At 35.7% G+C, this 15,970-nt stretch overlaps 1 protein-coding gene across 1 annotated transcript in view; it reads left to right on the top strand.

The window, feature by feature from the left end:
• CSMD1 (CUB and Sushi multiple domains 1) overlaps window positions 1-15,970 on the top strand; it is a 1,073,346-nt gene that overhangs the window by 676,604 nt on the left and 380,772 nt on the right. Inside the window, exons 6-7 of the mRNA XM_062489724.1 lie at window positions 837-949; window positions 13,635-13,712. Coding sequence (XP_062345708.1) covers window positions 837-949; window positions 13,635-13,712 — 191 coding nt within the window. The remainder of the gene's footprint in view (window positions 1-836; window positions 950-13,634; window positions 13,713-15,970) is intronic.

The raw sequence follows: 15,970 nt of genomic DNA, 5'->3' as shown, positions 1-15,970 counted from the left end.
GAAAGGAGAAACTTAATTTTCTTGTAGTTCTCCAAAGTTATTAAGGAAAAAAAAAAAAAAAACAAAGGAGAAAATTTGAAATCTGGACCATGGTCATGCAAAACAAACAAACAAAAAAATTCCACCATCTGGTAAACTAAGACATGAATTTGCATCATATTAGGTTATCTGTGGTAGTTACTCACTCCATTAACAAATAGTGTAGTGAAATGAATGACCATGGAATCATTCAGTGTGCTCCAAGGGCCTGTTGCCTGTAATAGAAAAGTTCTTTGTGCTCTTTCTTCATACCCACAGTTTATGCAAGTTGGGTAGCCGACATTCAGTCATGCTTAGACTATTTTTTGTTATTAAATGAGGGTCGTACGTAGTATACACAAAATCAATTCTACTAGTATAGTTATAAAATTAGCTAGCTTCCATAACCCTTATTTAACACTTCTTAGTACTTGAGATTTGACTTCCTGTGAGGTAACTGCCATAGCATGGAGTCAGATGCTGAGATCTTGTCATAACTGAATAGGCTTATTTTTTGTTGAATGTTTTGACACATGCATGCACACCTACACTTGCGTGCCCACACTCTCAAAAGACTGCTTTACTTCCGTAATTCATTAAATAAAAATAGCTTGGAAATACAAGTTTTAATCATAAAATGGATAGTTGTAATGAGAAAAAAACCTCTATATTTCTCTCAACATAATAGTTACTTAACTGGTAATACATTGAGATTAGATGGCAGAGAATCATTGTGTATTTTGAGTTTTGGGGGGGGTCTCTTTTAAGTGGTGTACACATAAATATTTTTTAATATTAGATTTGTTTTCTTTTTCCAGGTTGAGTGGTATGAATCTACCTTCTCCAGTTATCAGCAGTAAGAACTGGTTACGACTCCATTTTACATCTGATAGCAATCACCGGCGAAAGGGATTTAATGCTCAGTTTCAAGGTAGGAAACCTATAAAAGCATGCCTAAGAAAACCCTTTACCTTTCTAAAGTGGTGGTGGAATTTGATAATTATGTTTAAATATCACAGTCACAGTAAAAAGCTGACTATGACTATACTACTACTGCTCTTACCCTGAATATCTGTTTTCCTTGTGTGAATAGACATCTCTAGGGAGTTACTTTCAGAAAAAGTATGTGTGCTTCACAATGCAGTTTGCTCTAAATAGGTATTTGCTTGCTCACTTTTTATACAATAATTTTTTTTTTTTCAGTCAGTCTGATCTTTGGTTTCAAAATATGCCTGGAATGCAGCTTGCAGAAAGTCAATTCCACACAAAGGCAGGCTCCTGTCTAAACATTGTCTTCCTTCATTATTCAAAATCTAACACTTTTCCAGAAGCTACATTCATCGTTTGGAAATTCGACTCAACCATAGTATAGTACAGATTATATTTCAGGCTCCTGCATATATTTGCATTTACAACTTCTAAAGAAGACAAGAGAATGTCAGTGTTGCTGTCATTTTTACTTATGTTCGTGTAGATACTTTTTAAAATGAAATTTTTTAGAATGGATTCTGTATTGATTTTTGTATTTTATAAATCATTACTCAAGATGAATGACATAGTAGTTATCTTGAAAATAGAAAAGCTTCTTAATTTATTTGTGCTTTTAAATTCTGCGCTTACATAAGCTGTTTCAACCCTTTTACCCCCCACAGCATCAAATAATTTAAAACTTTAGACATCTGTGTTTTCTCCCTGAAACTGTAGGACCTCTATCATTTGCAAAATGTCAAACACATTGCAAAAACTCTATGTTTCTGGTGACTATGACATGCACGTGCAAAAAAAGCTTCTAATATATATAGTTCTTTTAGTTTAAAAAATATTTTGAATACTTCAGAAAAAGAAAAATCTGAAATTTCAATTCATTTTGGCAACTCAGCATAAGTATATCTGATCCTTTGTACTTACAACTTATTTTTTTCCACAATTTACCAAGGGTGCATATATAATGCCACTGCTGGGGACTATGAATGTGATGCACTGCTTATGTTAACTGTGTGTCTTAAGCCTGCTAATTGAGGTCCACAAAAACAATGTGATCCATCCTGCTGATGCACCAGAAAACTATGAATCAACAGATTAACAAGGGGAAAGTTTAGGATGATGTAACATACACTGGAAAATAATTTTTGTTCTTCTTCAATATATCTTATCTCTAAACAAATACTCACAAACAAGTTAAAACATTTGAGAAATATTTGGGGAGGCTGTTTTTTCAGATGTGTCTCTCTAGATCTGCATTATGCATCATAAGTGTATAAGTGTAAACTTCCCTGATGTAGAATACACCCTGAATGACATGTGGAATTATCTTATTGCAATGCAAAGTCTTACAATTACAGAAATTTCCTTTCTTAATTTAAATCATTCTTTTGAATTGCAGGTTTATAAAATTTACTGCATTTAATGCAAAGATTTCTGAATTACATGAGAGATAATGAATTACATAGCTATCTATCTTATCGGGCTCAAATGCAATAAATAAATTCCTAAGTTAGTGAGATAAACATAAACTATGTTAAAATATAGGAGAAAGATTTCAAGATCCATAGGATGAAAATTCATAGTGGTATAAAAATCAGGTTAATCTAACATCTTAATTAAGTTTTTTTTATTACACAGCAATAGTAATTATATGTGTATTTGAAAAGTAACAAAAAGTAATGATATTTTTAGCTAGAGTAGTCTACTAGTACCACAAATTGCGCAGTAGCGGAGGTTGGAAGAGACCTCTGGAGCTCAGCTAGTCCAGTGTCCTTCTCTAAGAACCTAACCTAAAGCAATCTGCTCAGGACTGGTGGGTTTTGAATACCTGCAAGATCAGAGACTCTGCAGCCTCTCTGGGCAACCAATGCTAGTGTTTATCTCAGAGTAAAACAGTTTCCACTTATTTGTAAGTGGGGTTTCCTGAGTTTCAATTTGTTCCTATTGCTTCCCATCTTCTGAATGGATATCATCACGAAGATTCTGGCTCCACCTTCTTTACACTCTCTCATCTCACAGGTATTAATGCACACCAATAAGATCCACCCCTGATCCCCTCAAGGCTTCTCTTCTCCAGGCTAAAATGTCCCAACTCTTTGAGCTTCTCCTTTATGTTTTTGTTTTCAGAAACTTATTTCTGCTAAAATTCAACAGCCTTGACAGATATTTCCATCTTAGGTACTTCTCTCAAGTTAAATAATTATTTGAACTGATCAGGAAACAAAAAACCTTATGAAACAAAAAGTCTTATGACATCCACGACATGGTTTTCAGGCACAAAACCTAGCAGTGAAAGGATGCCTCCAATGTCTGATTGTCTCCAGACACAATCCTTGTATTTGTCCTCTGGGGCAAATCCTGCATTGCAGTCTATATGACTCTGAGACCTCCAAGAAACATTTTGCTTAGAGGCAACTATTCCCAATAGTTTAAACAGACTGCTCCAAAATGCACACATGTAGTTGGGATGGATGCTTTGATGTATTGAGCTATCCTATCTTTGAGACCAGTTAAGTAAATGTGTAGACTTTTTAATGGAACCATTTAACACTCACTTTACTACTAGATGAGTCCTCATTACCAGACCAAATTGAAGGGATCTTTGTGATTCTTTTAATTTCCCAGAAATTCTAAATCTTGGGCAACTGTCCTCAGGGCATTCAGGACTGTACTTTCTAATGTTATTTAGACTGCTTTCTCCTGTTGCTGCTTGGTGGAAAGAATAGCTCTTTAAAGGCAGGCTGTGCTGTCTCTTTGTGACTGCTTGCTTGGTTCGTTCATATGTGTGTGTGGTGAAGATGTGTAAATGTGCTGCATGAGAACAATAGTCCATTGTTTTAGGGAAATAGAAAAGTCAGTGATTTGAATTGCAGTCCTTAGATATTAAATGAAAGCAGCCTTTATGCTTTGCCAGATAGTAAATTATTTGAGAGTCCTTATATAGACTTTTTGTGGTAGCTGTCAGGTGTAAATGCTATTCACAAAACAAAATCACAAGATATTCCACAAAGGGGTAGCTTGTTCATTTGCAGATTGCATCATAAGGACTGTGGTGGGTTGACATTGGCTTGGTGCCAGGTGCCCACCATATCAGGCATTCACTCCTCCACCTCACCAGGATGAGTAAGAGAAAATGTATTGAGATAAGGACAGCAGAGTATCACTGGCCAGTTAATGTCATGGGCAAAACAGGGTCAATCCTCACATATTCTCACACCTTTCTCTGTCTGCTATTAAAGTTGTGCAGTGACTTTTTTCCTTCTTAAATATGTTATCCCATCCCTGATGGGTTCAGCCTTGGCCAGTGGCAGGTCAGTCATGGAGCCGTCTGGTTTTGGCCCTATTGGACATGAAGGAAGCTTCTGGCAGCTCTTCACAGAGGTCACCCCTGCAGCACCCCTACCTCCCCCAGAAAGCTGCCACTCAAACTCAATACACAAATATATTTTTTATATTTTTATATTTTTAATATAAACCTATTTAAATCAATTTGCTCTGATCTCACACGCCTCTTGTGGTTTCACCGGGAATTAGACTAAAAAGGACTGGAGTTCCTCAGTCCCGAAAGTCACTGAAGGTAGAGCCTCTACACAGGTCATGGTCACACAAGCGTAATGACCAGCCCCTGCTTACATGCAGCCATCCCCTGCTATTATTTTATTCCTGTATTTTTCCATATCTGCTCCTTCCCAAGCCAATTTAATCCATCCCTTTCCCTGATGTTGGTTCCTACCCTAAATACTCCATAATTAGCTTTATGAAATACCAAAATGCTCTTCCCTTTTACTCCACAATGAGCTCTGTATCCCTGAGCAGGGCCTCTGCTGGGTCTCTGAAGTGACTTGAGAGCTCCTAGAGTGAGCTGTGCCCTTGGGGCTGGGTGTCACCAGGGACAGCCCTGGGGAGGCTGGGGTAGAGCTTGGGTTTCTGTGTTGGCTCCCCCACTTGCCCAGGACCCTCTGCATTTCTTCTGCATTTGTGGTGGTGGATCTAGGTCAGTTGGGGAAAGGCCAGGGTGAGGTGCCATTTGTCTCACCCATCCACTGCATGTCCTTCTGCATCTCAGTGTGTGCACAGGTGAGCTTTTTATTGCCTTACTGTCCTGGCTGCAGAGGGGGCAGGCCCTAAACCCACGTGGGAAGGGACAGGTTGCTGTTCTATACCAGCCACATCACTGGTGGGGTGGGGGGGTGGTGGTTTTTGGGGCCAGAAAAGGTTGAGTGCACCCCCAGAAGTACCTCATTTTGCTTCTCCATTGAGTAGGTTGTTGATATCAGCTCTGTTGGGATCGTCCTCTGCTGCTGCTGCTCATCCCCATCTTGTTTTTCTGGGACATGGGTTGGAGTCATTGTAAAGCCATTGTGTCTCCAAGGTATGGTGCTGACAAAAGTGGGACTGCTGTGCTGTGGAGTCAAAACCCCAGCAGAGCCAGCACGGTGCCTCACTGGTGATGGCAGCAGCCATGCGGAATCAAGTCCAGCTTCTGAACTGGCAGCGTGGCTTGGCACAGACAATCTGGCTTTCAGGGGTTTGTCCACCATTGTTTTCCATTTTCTTGGGCTCAGGGACAGGGAGAATCAACCAAAGGAAGTGGCCACCATCTTGTCCTTGTCCCAGGGGCTGTGTGGATGTGACCTATGAGGAACATTCACCATCCTGTCTTTGTCCCAGCAGACACAAAACACTAAGACAAGGTGGTGAACACCTGTAGTGTGTAAAGCACCTTCTCTTTTTTTATACTTTTGTTATTGATATCGTTGCTGTCACTGTGTGTTCCTGTCTTCTCCTCTTACTGGAAAGGGTGAGGAGAAGGGGAGTGTATTATTTGGGGTTTAATTTGCATCTGGTGTTAAATCCCCCCACTAAATTAACAAAAGCAAGTCAGTGTGGGAGGCAGCATAACTCACCTCTTTGAGCAACAGTAGGATAAGAAACTTTTTTCTTTTCCTAGTAAGAATTCAGATTATCAGATTTTTTATATAGTTTGCATACAGACCCTTTAATTATTCTTTTCCCATCATATTAAATTAACATCATGTTTATTATCATCTTACCATAGCTATATTATTGCTGTAACTTGGCCTTTTCCAGTCAGCCAAAACTAATACTAACAAACAGTCAATTTAATTTTCTTTTCTTTGTTTGAACTTTTATCAGGCAAACAGAATTATTATAATTTATTTTGTTAAAATATTGGAACTATCAATTAGATTTAAAGCTATGCATAATTAATTTATTTTTTCAGCATTTTTTTAGATATTTCTAGCATGCATTTTTAGTAATATTTAGTGCTCCATTTTTAACATGGAAGAAAAACCTGGTTTTCAAGAAAACCTGCTCAGTGGTATAAAATAAAAAATTAGCACTGTATTAGAATTGCACATCTTAATGCATCAAGTAAATACAATTTTAAAATATTTGGCAAGCCAAATTTATAAATAAAATAATCTAGTGTAAAAAGTGAATCCAAATGATTCGTGTCTTGGACTTCCTCTTGAATCATATTTATTGTCCCATTTTCCATTAGATTAGAGAAGAAGTTTTAAGAAAAATTAAAAATTTTAAAAATTATTTAGGTATAGAGTGAAGGGTTTGTTTTGTTAGTTGTTGTTTTTCTTCTCCACACATCCTTTGTTGTTTTAATTTGATTTTTTGAAATTTGATGTTGATTTCATCAATAAAAATATTTACGTCCCCAGTTTCTCTGTGTTTACCTGTGGAATTTTTTTCGTAGTTTCAGAGTTTTGAGTCAGTTGTTTCTAGTTTCTATTTTCTAGAAGGAGGCATGGTGTTGAATGGCTCTGAAAACAACCCGAAAAAATTGCATTGCAGTAACATGCTCTGCCTTGTCTTCTTCATGTCTGCCATACCAGCAACATTGGTGTCATGGAAATGAACTCTCACAGTAGATATCATTGGACACATTTCTTATTCTGCCTTGTTTCTTGGTGGCATTGCCATGGGGGGAAAGATGTAACAGTCATTTAATTATTAACTTCTTTTTTTTTTCTTTTAATCCCTCTACCCTCACCTATGCTTACACATGAATACCCTTTGCATATTCAGTGGGAGTTTCAGAGCATATGATTTGTCTTATGCCAGTGCCCCATAAATGTGCAAATTCCCCAGAGGTAAAGTATCATTAACAGGCTAACTAGGAGATGAAAACCTGGCACTTCCCAGAAACAAAGCTTACCAATGTACACAAAATCAATTAAAAGGTGTCATAAAGAATCCCCTGGTTTTTTGCATATTTAAAGCATGTACAGTATGCTTAACTTTTCTTTATTGCCAGAACAATAGATGGAATTTTTTTAATATTTTTTTGTTTTATTTTTAGGAGGAAAGAACTCCACAATACCTTTAGCTATACAGCTAAAATTGATCTGCTTAAATAAAATATTTACTTCAAAATTCTTAGAAATAGAATAGAATAGGAAAGCCCAAAGCAAAACATGATTAATGGCTGGATTTACCTTCACAGTACCTCAGGCCTCTGTTGCAGAGTGCTTCAAATGAAGTATTCTATTTTGGCAAGAATTCAGAGAGGTTCAAGATGGTATTAGGTATTTGATAATTATGTACTACAAGTTATCTATCTGTTGTATTAAACTATATTCAGTAATCCAGGATTTAAGAAACAGATAATCCTGAAATCAAACAAAGAATATAATAGATGCTGCTGAAATAAATGTATGCTAATGGAAAACCATGAGTGAAATAATATAAATCAACTTGCAATTGCTAGTTCTTTCAATGAATTTTTATAATTCACTAAGTCTGTTTATAAATGCCTGTCTGCCCTTTCCACATATTCTTTAAAATACTGGAAATTATGTTCTAAATAAGTGGAAAGGATTTTCAGTGTTTCCTTGATGCATGGTACTTTTAGTCAAGGGTTTCATTTAGAATTGTTGCTCAGAGTAAATTTTGAAAAAAAAAAAATAGTAAAAGCAATTGATAAAATCAAGAGCCAGAAAAACCTATTATTTTCTAGCTCTGAATAGGTGCTGAATAGCCTTTTCCTTTAAATGGTACTGAGACAATAATTTAAATAATTTAAATTTTATTATCAAGCGAGTAAACCAGTCTTGATATGAAAACATCAGCAAAGAGATAATCCACCATCTTTCCTGACCACTATTTTCTGTGGTTAATAGAATCTCTGTTAAATATGTAGTCCAGTACTGCCACAGTATAACTTCTTTCTGAAGTGTCTAGAAAAATGTTGCTAAACAGGCTCAGATGTAGCTGCCTCATGGTATCAGCACTAAGAAGATGCCAATTTAGTAACATCAATTCAGACTTCAGCCATTGCTTGGCATGGTGCTATCCTCCCCAGAACTATTTGAAAGACAGTGGTTGAAGTGACATTCAAACAAGGAACTGAGTGGTTCTTTTATGATTTACTTTTAGAGACAGTTCCTACAAGCTACTACCCAGTGTGTTCTGCAATGCTGTATATTCATAGGAAAAATTGTGTTGATGCAATTTTCCAGAACTGTGGAGAACATCTGCAGTCACTGAAGACTTGATACCTGCTGGACTGGTTTTATTATGATATATCATACACTGAAAGCACAAAGTAGCTAAGGCAGTCCACCAGGGCAAGGGGCCAGGTAGGAGACATAGAGAAGGTTAATGGAAAACAAATGGCTGTGCTCCTTTTTAAACCTGCACAACCTGTGTCAGCTTATACAAATAAAATGAGAAAGATTTGTGTAAAAATCTATTGTGACATCAATTTATCTTGGTGCCATTTATTCACTAGTACTGCATGCAGAGATTTCCAGCACAGGGAGCAGGTGGAAGGTCTGATAGTGACAGGCATTACTTTGCTGAATTGATATAACAAGGAAGCCAACTGATCATGAACTTACAGTTTTTACAGGTTCATAGGAGTCAGGCCATGTAGTAGCAACATTTGTGCCTGCTCTCTGGAGTTATAATACTGATCATAGTAGGGAAGATTTTGAAAGCTGTTAGTGAGAGAAACTCTTTGACAGTGCATTAGATGGTATAATCTTCAGGCAGTGAATAGAGAAACAGAAAAAGGATGGATTATTCCAATGAGTTGGTTTTAATTTGAGATCCTATGGAAAAATTGTGATGCTTCTGTGAAAAGTCAAGTGGGCAGCTGAGAGGAAAAGCTTCTTAGGATGCTCCCAGGTTACTGACTGTGAGATCTTGTTTTATCAACAAAATGATTATAGAATTCCCTTCATAAACTGAAGTAAACAGTAAGATTGAGAATGATTGTTTTTTTCTTATTCTCATAAATACTACAATTTTAGAAAGAATTCATAGTACAACAGGCCATAGCGAAGCAGAAGAAAACCTAGAAACAGATAACGAGCTGTTTACTGATCCCACATGACATTGAGTAATAAAAGAGAAATGTTTCATTCATAAATATAATATGGAGAGAGCACTGATGCTGACAAATGTGAAACTGTAGGTTATGTATTCCAGGCCAAAAAAAAACCATAGTAGTATTCTCATAATTGTGTCTTTGGAGAACATGGAAAGATTAGGCACTAGGGCAAAGCAAAGAGAGCACTGGAGTGGAATTTTCAATCTGGATTAAGAAACTATTTTGTTTATAACAGAATTACTCAGACTGAAGAAAATCAGAATAGTGAAACTAAAGCAAAAGGAAATTGATGAATTCTGCACTGTTCTGAGAAATATTCACTAAGTTCCTTTATGAATAATCCTATGAATGTTCTTGCAAACACATCACTATTTTTTATTGAAGTCTGCAAAATATTTAAAGCAAAGTGTAAATCTTTGTTAAAGATATGTATTGTATGCAAAAACTACTGAAAATATTGGGGTTTTTCTTGTACTGTAACAAAACCAGAGAACTGTTCAAATATATATATATATATATATATATATATATATATATATATATATATATATATATATTCCTTATAGTGACAAAGAGCTTCAGACTGAACAGGAAAGGTGCTTCTTGTGATCACCAGACACTGGGCAATATGCTGTTCCTCTTCACCTTCAAATATCTGTACTTAGGAAAAATTTGCTGTGAAGGGCAGCCAAGAGATGAACTCAGCAGAGCAGCAGAAGAGCAGCTTGAGGAAGTACCAGCAGATGATGTCAGAATATTTTAGCTTTGAGTGGTTGCCAGTATTTGAGGTCTTGGAGGTCATTTCATGCAGGGACAAAAATTGGCAAGACACTCATGTATTTGGGTAATTGGGGAAAAACATATTGTGCAACCAAACTTTGGGATAAAATGAATTTTCTTCACACATTTTCAAATATGTCAAACTAAGATCTGCATGGAAACCAGAGTAGATTTGAATGAAGATTTAAAACCTAAAAGTTTTGCTTTCATGATCCGTTCAGATAAGACCAGGTATATATTAATTTCATAGCTGAGCTTATTTCAGCTGTAACAAAAGTTTAAGGAATACCACTGGTGCTTTCCTGTAGGCAGATAAGACTGTTGTGGACTTCCAGCATTCAGCTCTCTGCCCTCCTACCTGAATAAGTGACTCATATGCAAAAAGACTCTTGAAGCTATGATGAACAGAAAAGGTGAAGTGAGCTAGTTCAGTAAGTTTAACTGAATGTTTAAGTGAAGACAGCAGAAGGCTATGCAGATTTCAGAAAGTAATCACTTAAAAGCTGAAAAGGTTTGTTCAATTCTGACATTATTAATGTAAACCCATTCCTCTTTTTCTGCTGTTAAATGAAAAATTATCTTTGAAATCAAGAAAAATATTTTCAATGAAGGTGCAATGGGAAAGTTAAAGAGGTGTGTCTCAGAAAAGGTATTCAAATGGGATTTAAATTGCTATAAAACATCCAATTTAGAGTATTTCTTTCATATACCAGAGGGGTTGGACTCAAACTACAGTGCGCAGTAGTCTGTTTCTTTTTCAGAAGCTGAACAGCTTTTATTTTAGAGACTATACTTGCTTAATACCTTTTAAAACTACAATAAAACAACATATAGGGCACATGTGAAAACTTACACACTCAAGTATTAAAGAGGCAAAAGTTTGCTTTTATATATTAAACTATCCTATTTAACCACTTGGATCCATATGTCTCCTGGATAATTACATTAAGCTGTTAAAGTTTTCTAAGCATAAAGTCTTGTTCCACCTAATATTTACTGTCTAAAATGTCAGGATCTAGCTTCAGCAAGTATTACATGCTTCTGTTATGTTTTATGGAGAGGAAAAGGCATCTCCAGAGGAGGAGTCATTGTGTCTATCTTAGAAGGGGATGAATCACCCCCTTGAGTTAGCTTTCTCTTTATAAAACATACATTTAGATTTGTGAATCCCCTCCCTAATGTCCTTTCAGTGAGATACAGAATGCCTTTCTCTTGACATATGAAAAAAATCCAAGGACAGTAACTGCAGCACCTGTTTCAGTACATGACAGTCAAAAAGCTTCTCATATATCAAGTCAAAACCTCTTGTTTCAATTTGTGGTCCCTGTATTTCAAATAAAGCTGGTGAGCATAATTTTTCCTCATACAAGAAGTGTGTTTTAAATATGTACACCAAACAGTCTTAAGGATGGAATGTCACAAGTAATTTGAGTAATGATTGTAATTTTTATTCTACAACAGTGTCACAACACATAGAGAAGGAGAATATAGTTCTTTTTATTCTGTCCATTGCCTAATAACTCAATGTTTTTATTACTCATCCATGTAAGCAATATGGGTTCTGAATCCTCAAAGAGCTGCTTACATGTTTTACATAGCACAGATATTAAATTGAGAAATTTGTACTGGCAGTGGGACCACAAATCCAGACAATATCCCAAATATTCTCTGCAAGAACTGTGTTGCTCATTTCCCATTAAATATGGAATAATTTTAACAGACTTGTTGCACAGCCTGAAAAACTGTACATAAGATGGCACCTGATGGAAGTTTTTATACCTATAGAAAATAATCCAAATAAAACCATGTCCATGAAGTCTGCCCTTCCAAAAGGCCTTGGGGATATTAGTCTTATTGTCTATATTGATGTCACTCTATACTATACAGTTCCTGTCTTAGAAGAAAACCCCACACTGCTATCATAACTATTTCATACTACTCAGCTACAATTGTGTTTCAATCATCTTTCATCATTTGAACACCTGTATTCTGGGTTTAGGCATGCATGACTGCACTTGCACATACCAAAGAATGTACTTTCTGCAGTACTTGCTCAGTTTTAGTAGTCAAGAAAAGACACCTTTGCTCTGACGTTGCAATATAGAAATAAATGCAATGGAATAATGATTTTTTTAATGCAAAATTTAAAGACAACTTGCTTTCTACCACTTCACTTATTAGAAATATTTGCATACAAAACAGTGTATATTGTAGTAATTATAAAATTTATACCATCTAATGACAAAAAGTATAACTTACATTCTATAGTATGAATTTATATACTGTGAGGTATTAATTACTGCCGTATAAGAAATGTTTGACTTGAATTCTTGTTTCTGTTTGTATCTTGGATAAATAAGTGTGATTTGAAATTATTAGCCCCTTCAAGGTCTAGGAAAAAGGTATTTAATATAAATAAGGGAACGATTATAGTTTTTTACAATTTTTTGGTAACTGACATGCATCTTGATGTTGTCATTAGCAGTCTGATACAGAGTCAGTCATCCACTATTTTACAATTGCTATTGTTTTTTGACACAATAGTTTTGAATTGTTCATGCTTGTTCCACAATTATTTTCTACATCTGATTTTACTTTCTGTTGCTCAATTTTTTCCCGCAGAACTAATTAATATCCTGTGAAGGTGTCTTATATTTCTATCCTTTTCTCTTACCATCATAATTAAAGTTTTACCCTGTGTCTTCCAATGTATAGCTACACTGCTGTCTTCTCATGTCTCTTCCTACTTGGCTCCTGATCCCACCTATGGTGCCCAAACTACTTAATAGGGATAGGCTGGGATTTTATCAGCCATTCAGCTGACTAAACAGAGAAGAAAAGATATTAAACCTCTGATGCATCTGTTCTTTCTCACAAAGCTTTTCCCCTGTGCGAGCTCGTACTCTCTTTCTTTTTTCTAATTCAATTGAAATTGCTCTGTAGATTCAAAAGGGTTTAGGTGAGCCAAATAATATAACATACTGTTTTAATCTCATTGGGAAACAGAACTAAAAATGTGTCGCCTGATGAAAAGTGAATCAAACAAAACCAGGTGTGAATATCACATTGAAAGCTTATAGTCCTTGAAGATGTGTAGATAACGTTCTGTCCATTTTATGCAAGAAATATTTTTTTAATGTTTAGGATTTTCTTGTATGGAATGGCAAACACAGGAAATCCATACCTATAATTCTTCTCTTTGAACATAAAGCAACTTGAATTCAAAACAATGACAATCCTGATAATATCTGTTTAAAAAGGACATGTTCTAAAATATGAAAAAGGTTGTATTTTTGTAAAAACAAAATATTAATTAAAAAAAGTTTATTTGGTTTATCACAGAAGCTGCAGTTATTTCAATCTGCTATATGTTACCTAGATGGCTTTGTATTATTTTAATGTATGATTTTGCAGCTAAATGTCCTTTTAATGATGTTTAATAATTAATTATCTCCTCTTTGTTTGCTTGTCCTCTCAGTAAAAAAAGCAATTGAACTGAAATCAAGAGGAGTCAAGATGCTGCCCAGCAAAGACAGCAACCACAAAAATTCTGTCTGTAAGTTGTTTATACCCTTGTTTTTCGTGACTGCTTATATCTTCTGGAATCCCTGTAAATATACAAGCCAAAGAGAGAGATGTTGGGATGTTATGGTCATAAAATGGTTATTATGCTTTCAGTTGTCACTGAAAATACCTGACTGAGTGTAAAAAGCAGAATATGGTGATGTGCACTCTGAAAAATATGGTATGTAGAAACTTACATCATTTTATATGATGCAGTATTTTTGTATATTGAATTTAGAATTCAGAGACACATGGCAAGCTAGGAAATCCAGACAGAACAGTGCCATATAAACTTCGTCAATTCAATACTGGGGATGGTGAAGGTATCTGAGAATTTTCTGTACCTAAATTTATATTTTGCTCTCTTTTTCTTCTCCTCCCTCAGTATCAAAGCTAAATTAATGACCTCATTTTTCCACACTATGTCTGATGACTGCCTCTTTCTAGTCTTGCACAGCAGTGTTTAAGAACTGGTGTAATTCCCAGCTTCTCAAGGAAATGGAGATCACAACATCAACTTCCCCTCATTGCATGCATAGTGAACTCTGGAATGACATCTGTTTGGTCTCTTCACACCTTTTTCCCTGTGTAAAATGCAAAGCTAAAATCAAAATGCTATCTATGGGAATATGAAGTTGTTAGTTTTTTGGAACATCACTTTGTCGGAACTGGCAACCTGACTAATATCCTGAGAGCTCTTTCTCCATTAATTAGGCCAGTCTTTAATCAATAAAAAGAGGGTATTTTTGAATTTTGAAAGCTTAGAGTCCCTTAGCAAAAAAAAAAAAACAAAAAAACCCCCCACAAACAAACAAACAAACAAACAAACAAAACCCCCAAAAAATAAATAAATAACCAAACCAAAAAAAACAAAAAAGGCAGAGGTTAGGCCAGCATTCACACAGAACTCACTAAAAGTGTTAATGTAATGGCTAAGATGTATTCAGATAAATTAATTCCTCATGTAATAATGGTGAACTCAATGAAGTGAAACTTATGCTGTGGTTGCCTGGTGTGCTATTCAGCAAGTGCAGAGAGAATGAGTGTCTTGAAAGCTGATGCCTAGGGGATATAACTTTTTCTCTGCATTTCTGTCATGCATTGTTTAATGCAAAGTGAGTTTCTGATATGCTCATTGGAACAAAAGAGGCATGACAATTTTCTGCTTTAAATATTGCACATTGATGGTGCGGTACTCAAAAGGAACTTTTTATGCAATGTGTAGCAGAAAAGTTGATCCATCTCTTTGTTGTCTGTATCTGAATGGGTGACTATTTCATCATTTATAAGGGAGCTGTGTGATCTCGGCTTACGGTCTCAGAGAACGTGCTGTCAAACACCACATGTAATTATAGAATGTGGAAGTAAGACAGGCTATAGAGGAAATTATTAAAAGGCATTCTGCTGTTTACCTCAAAAGAAAATTATCGTTTTTTTTGTTTTGACTCACAAAACTTTATTATCATGTCTGACTTTCCAACATTCCAACATAAATATAAGAATTGCATTATTATTAATATTATTACCATTACTTTCACATATATAAAGCTTTTTGAAATTATAAGATTAAAATACAAAAACATTGGATTCAAATGTATTTTGATGCTTTTTCTGATGAAAACTTTAAGTATTTAGCCATTTATTTTGCCTGCACTTATGTAGACAGAAGAGATAATTGCAGTTTTGAGTATAGAGAAATTATGAGAATGGATATTATCATTTGAAGCCAACTAGCAATTTTTTTTAAATATATATATTTTATACTAACACCTCTCATCATTTTTGTATGTTAGATCTCTCTATAAAGAAGAAAGCTTATTTTTGGCTTTTTTGGCTTATGGGGGTAAATGGAATGCAAATATCATCACAACAAATGCTGTGAGAGCATACCCTGTGCATCCCAGGACTTGTAGCTTTCCCACAGCTCTTCCTCCCAAGCAGAACATGCAAGCAGCTGCAAAAAGCATTTCACAGTGGCACCAGGCTGTTAGTATTTATATAGAAAATGTTACCAGTGTTACCAATGATAATAACATTACTGATAAATCCTCATGGAATGCAGAACAGTATTTCAGTATTTCAGTCTTGTACAGTCATAGATCACTCTTCTCCTTCTGGACCTGACTGGATTCCTGGATGCTTTTCTTTCAGACCTCCAGTCCTTTTATAAAGAGTCAGGTAGCAAAGCATGGCTTTCAGACGAAGGTGCCTCTATACAGGAAAGAAAATTTGTTATATATTTTATCACTC

Source organism: Cinclus cinclus, chromosome 3 (assembly GCF_963662255.1).
Source record: "Cinclus cinclus chromosome 3, bCinCin1.1, whole genome shotgun sequence".
In the NCBI taxonomy this organism is placed as follows: domain Eukaryota; kingdom Metazoa; phylum Chordata; class Aves; order Passeriformes; family Cinclidae; genus Cinclus; species Cinclus cinclus.
Note: the sequence above shows the minus strand (reverse complement) of the source record. Positions and strands in the feature narration are given on the sequence as shown.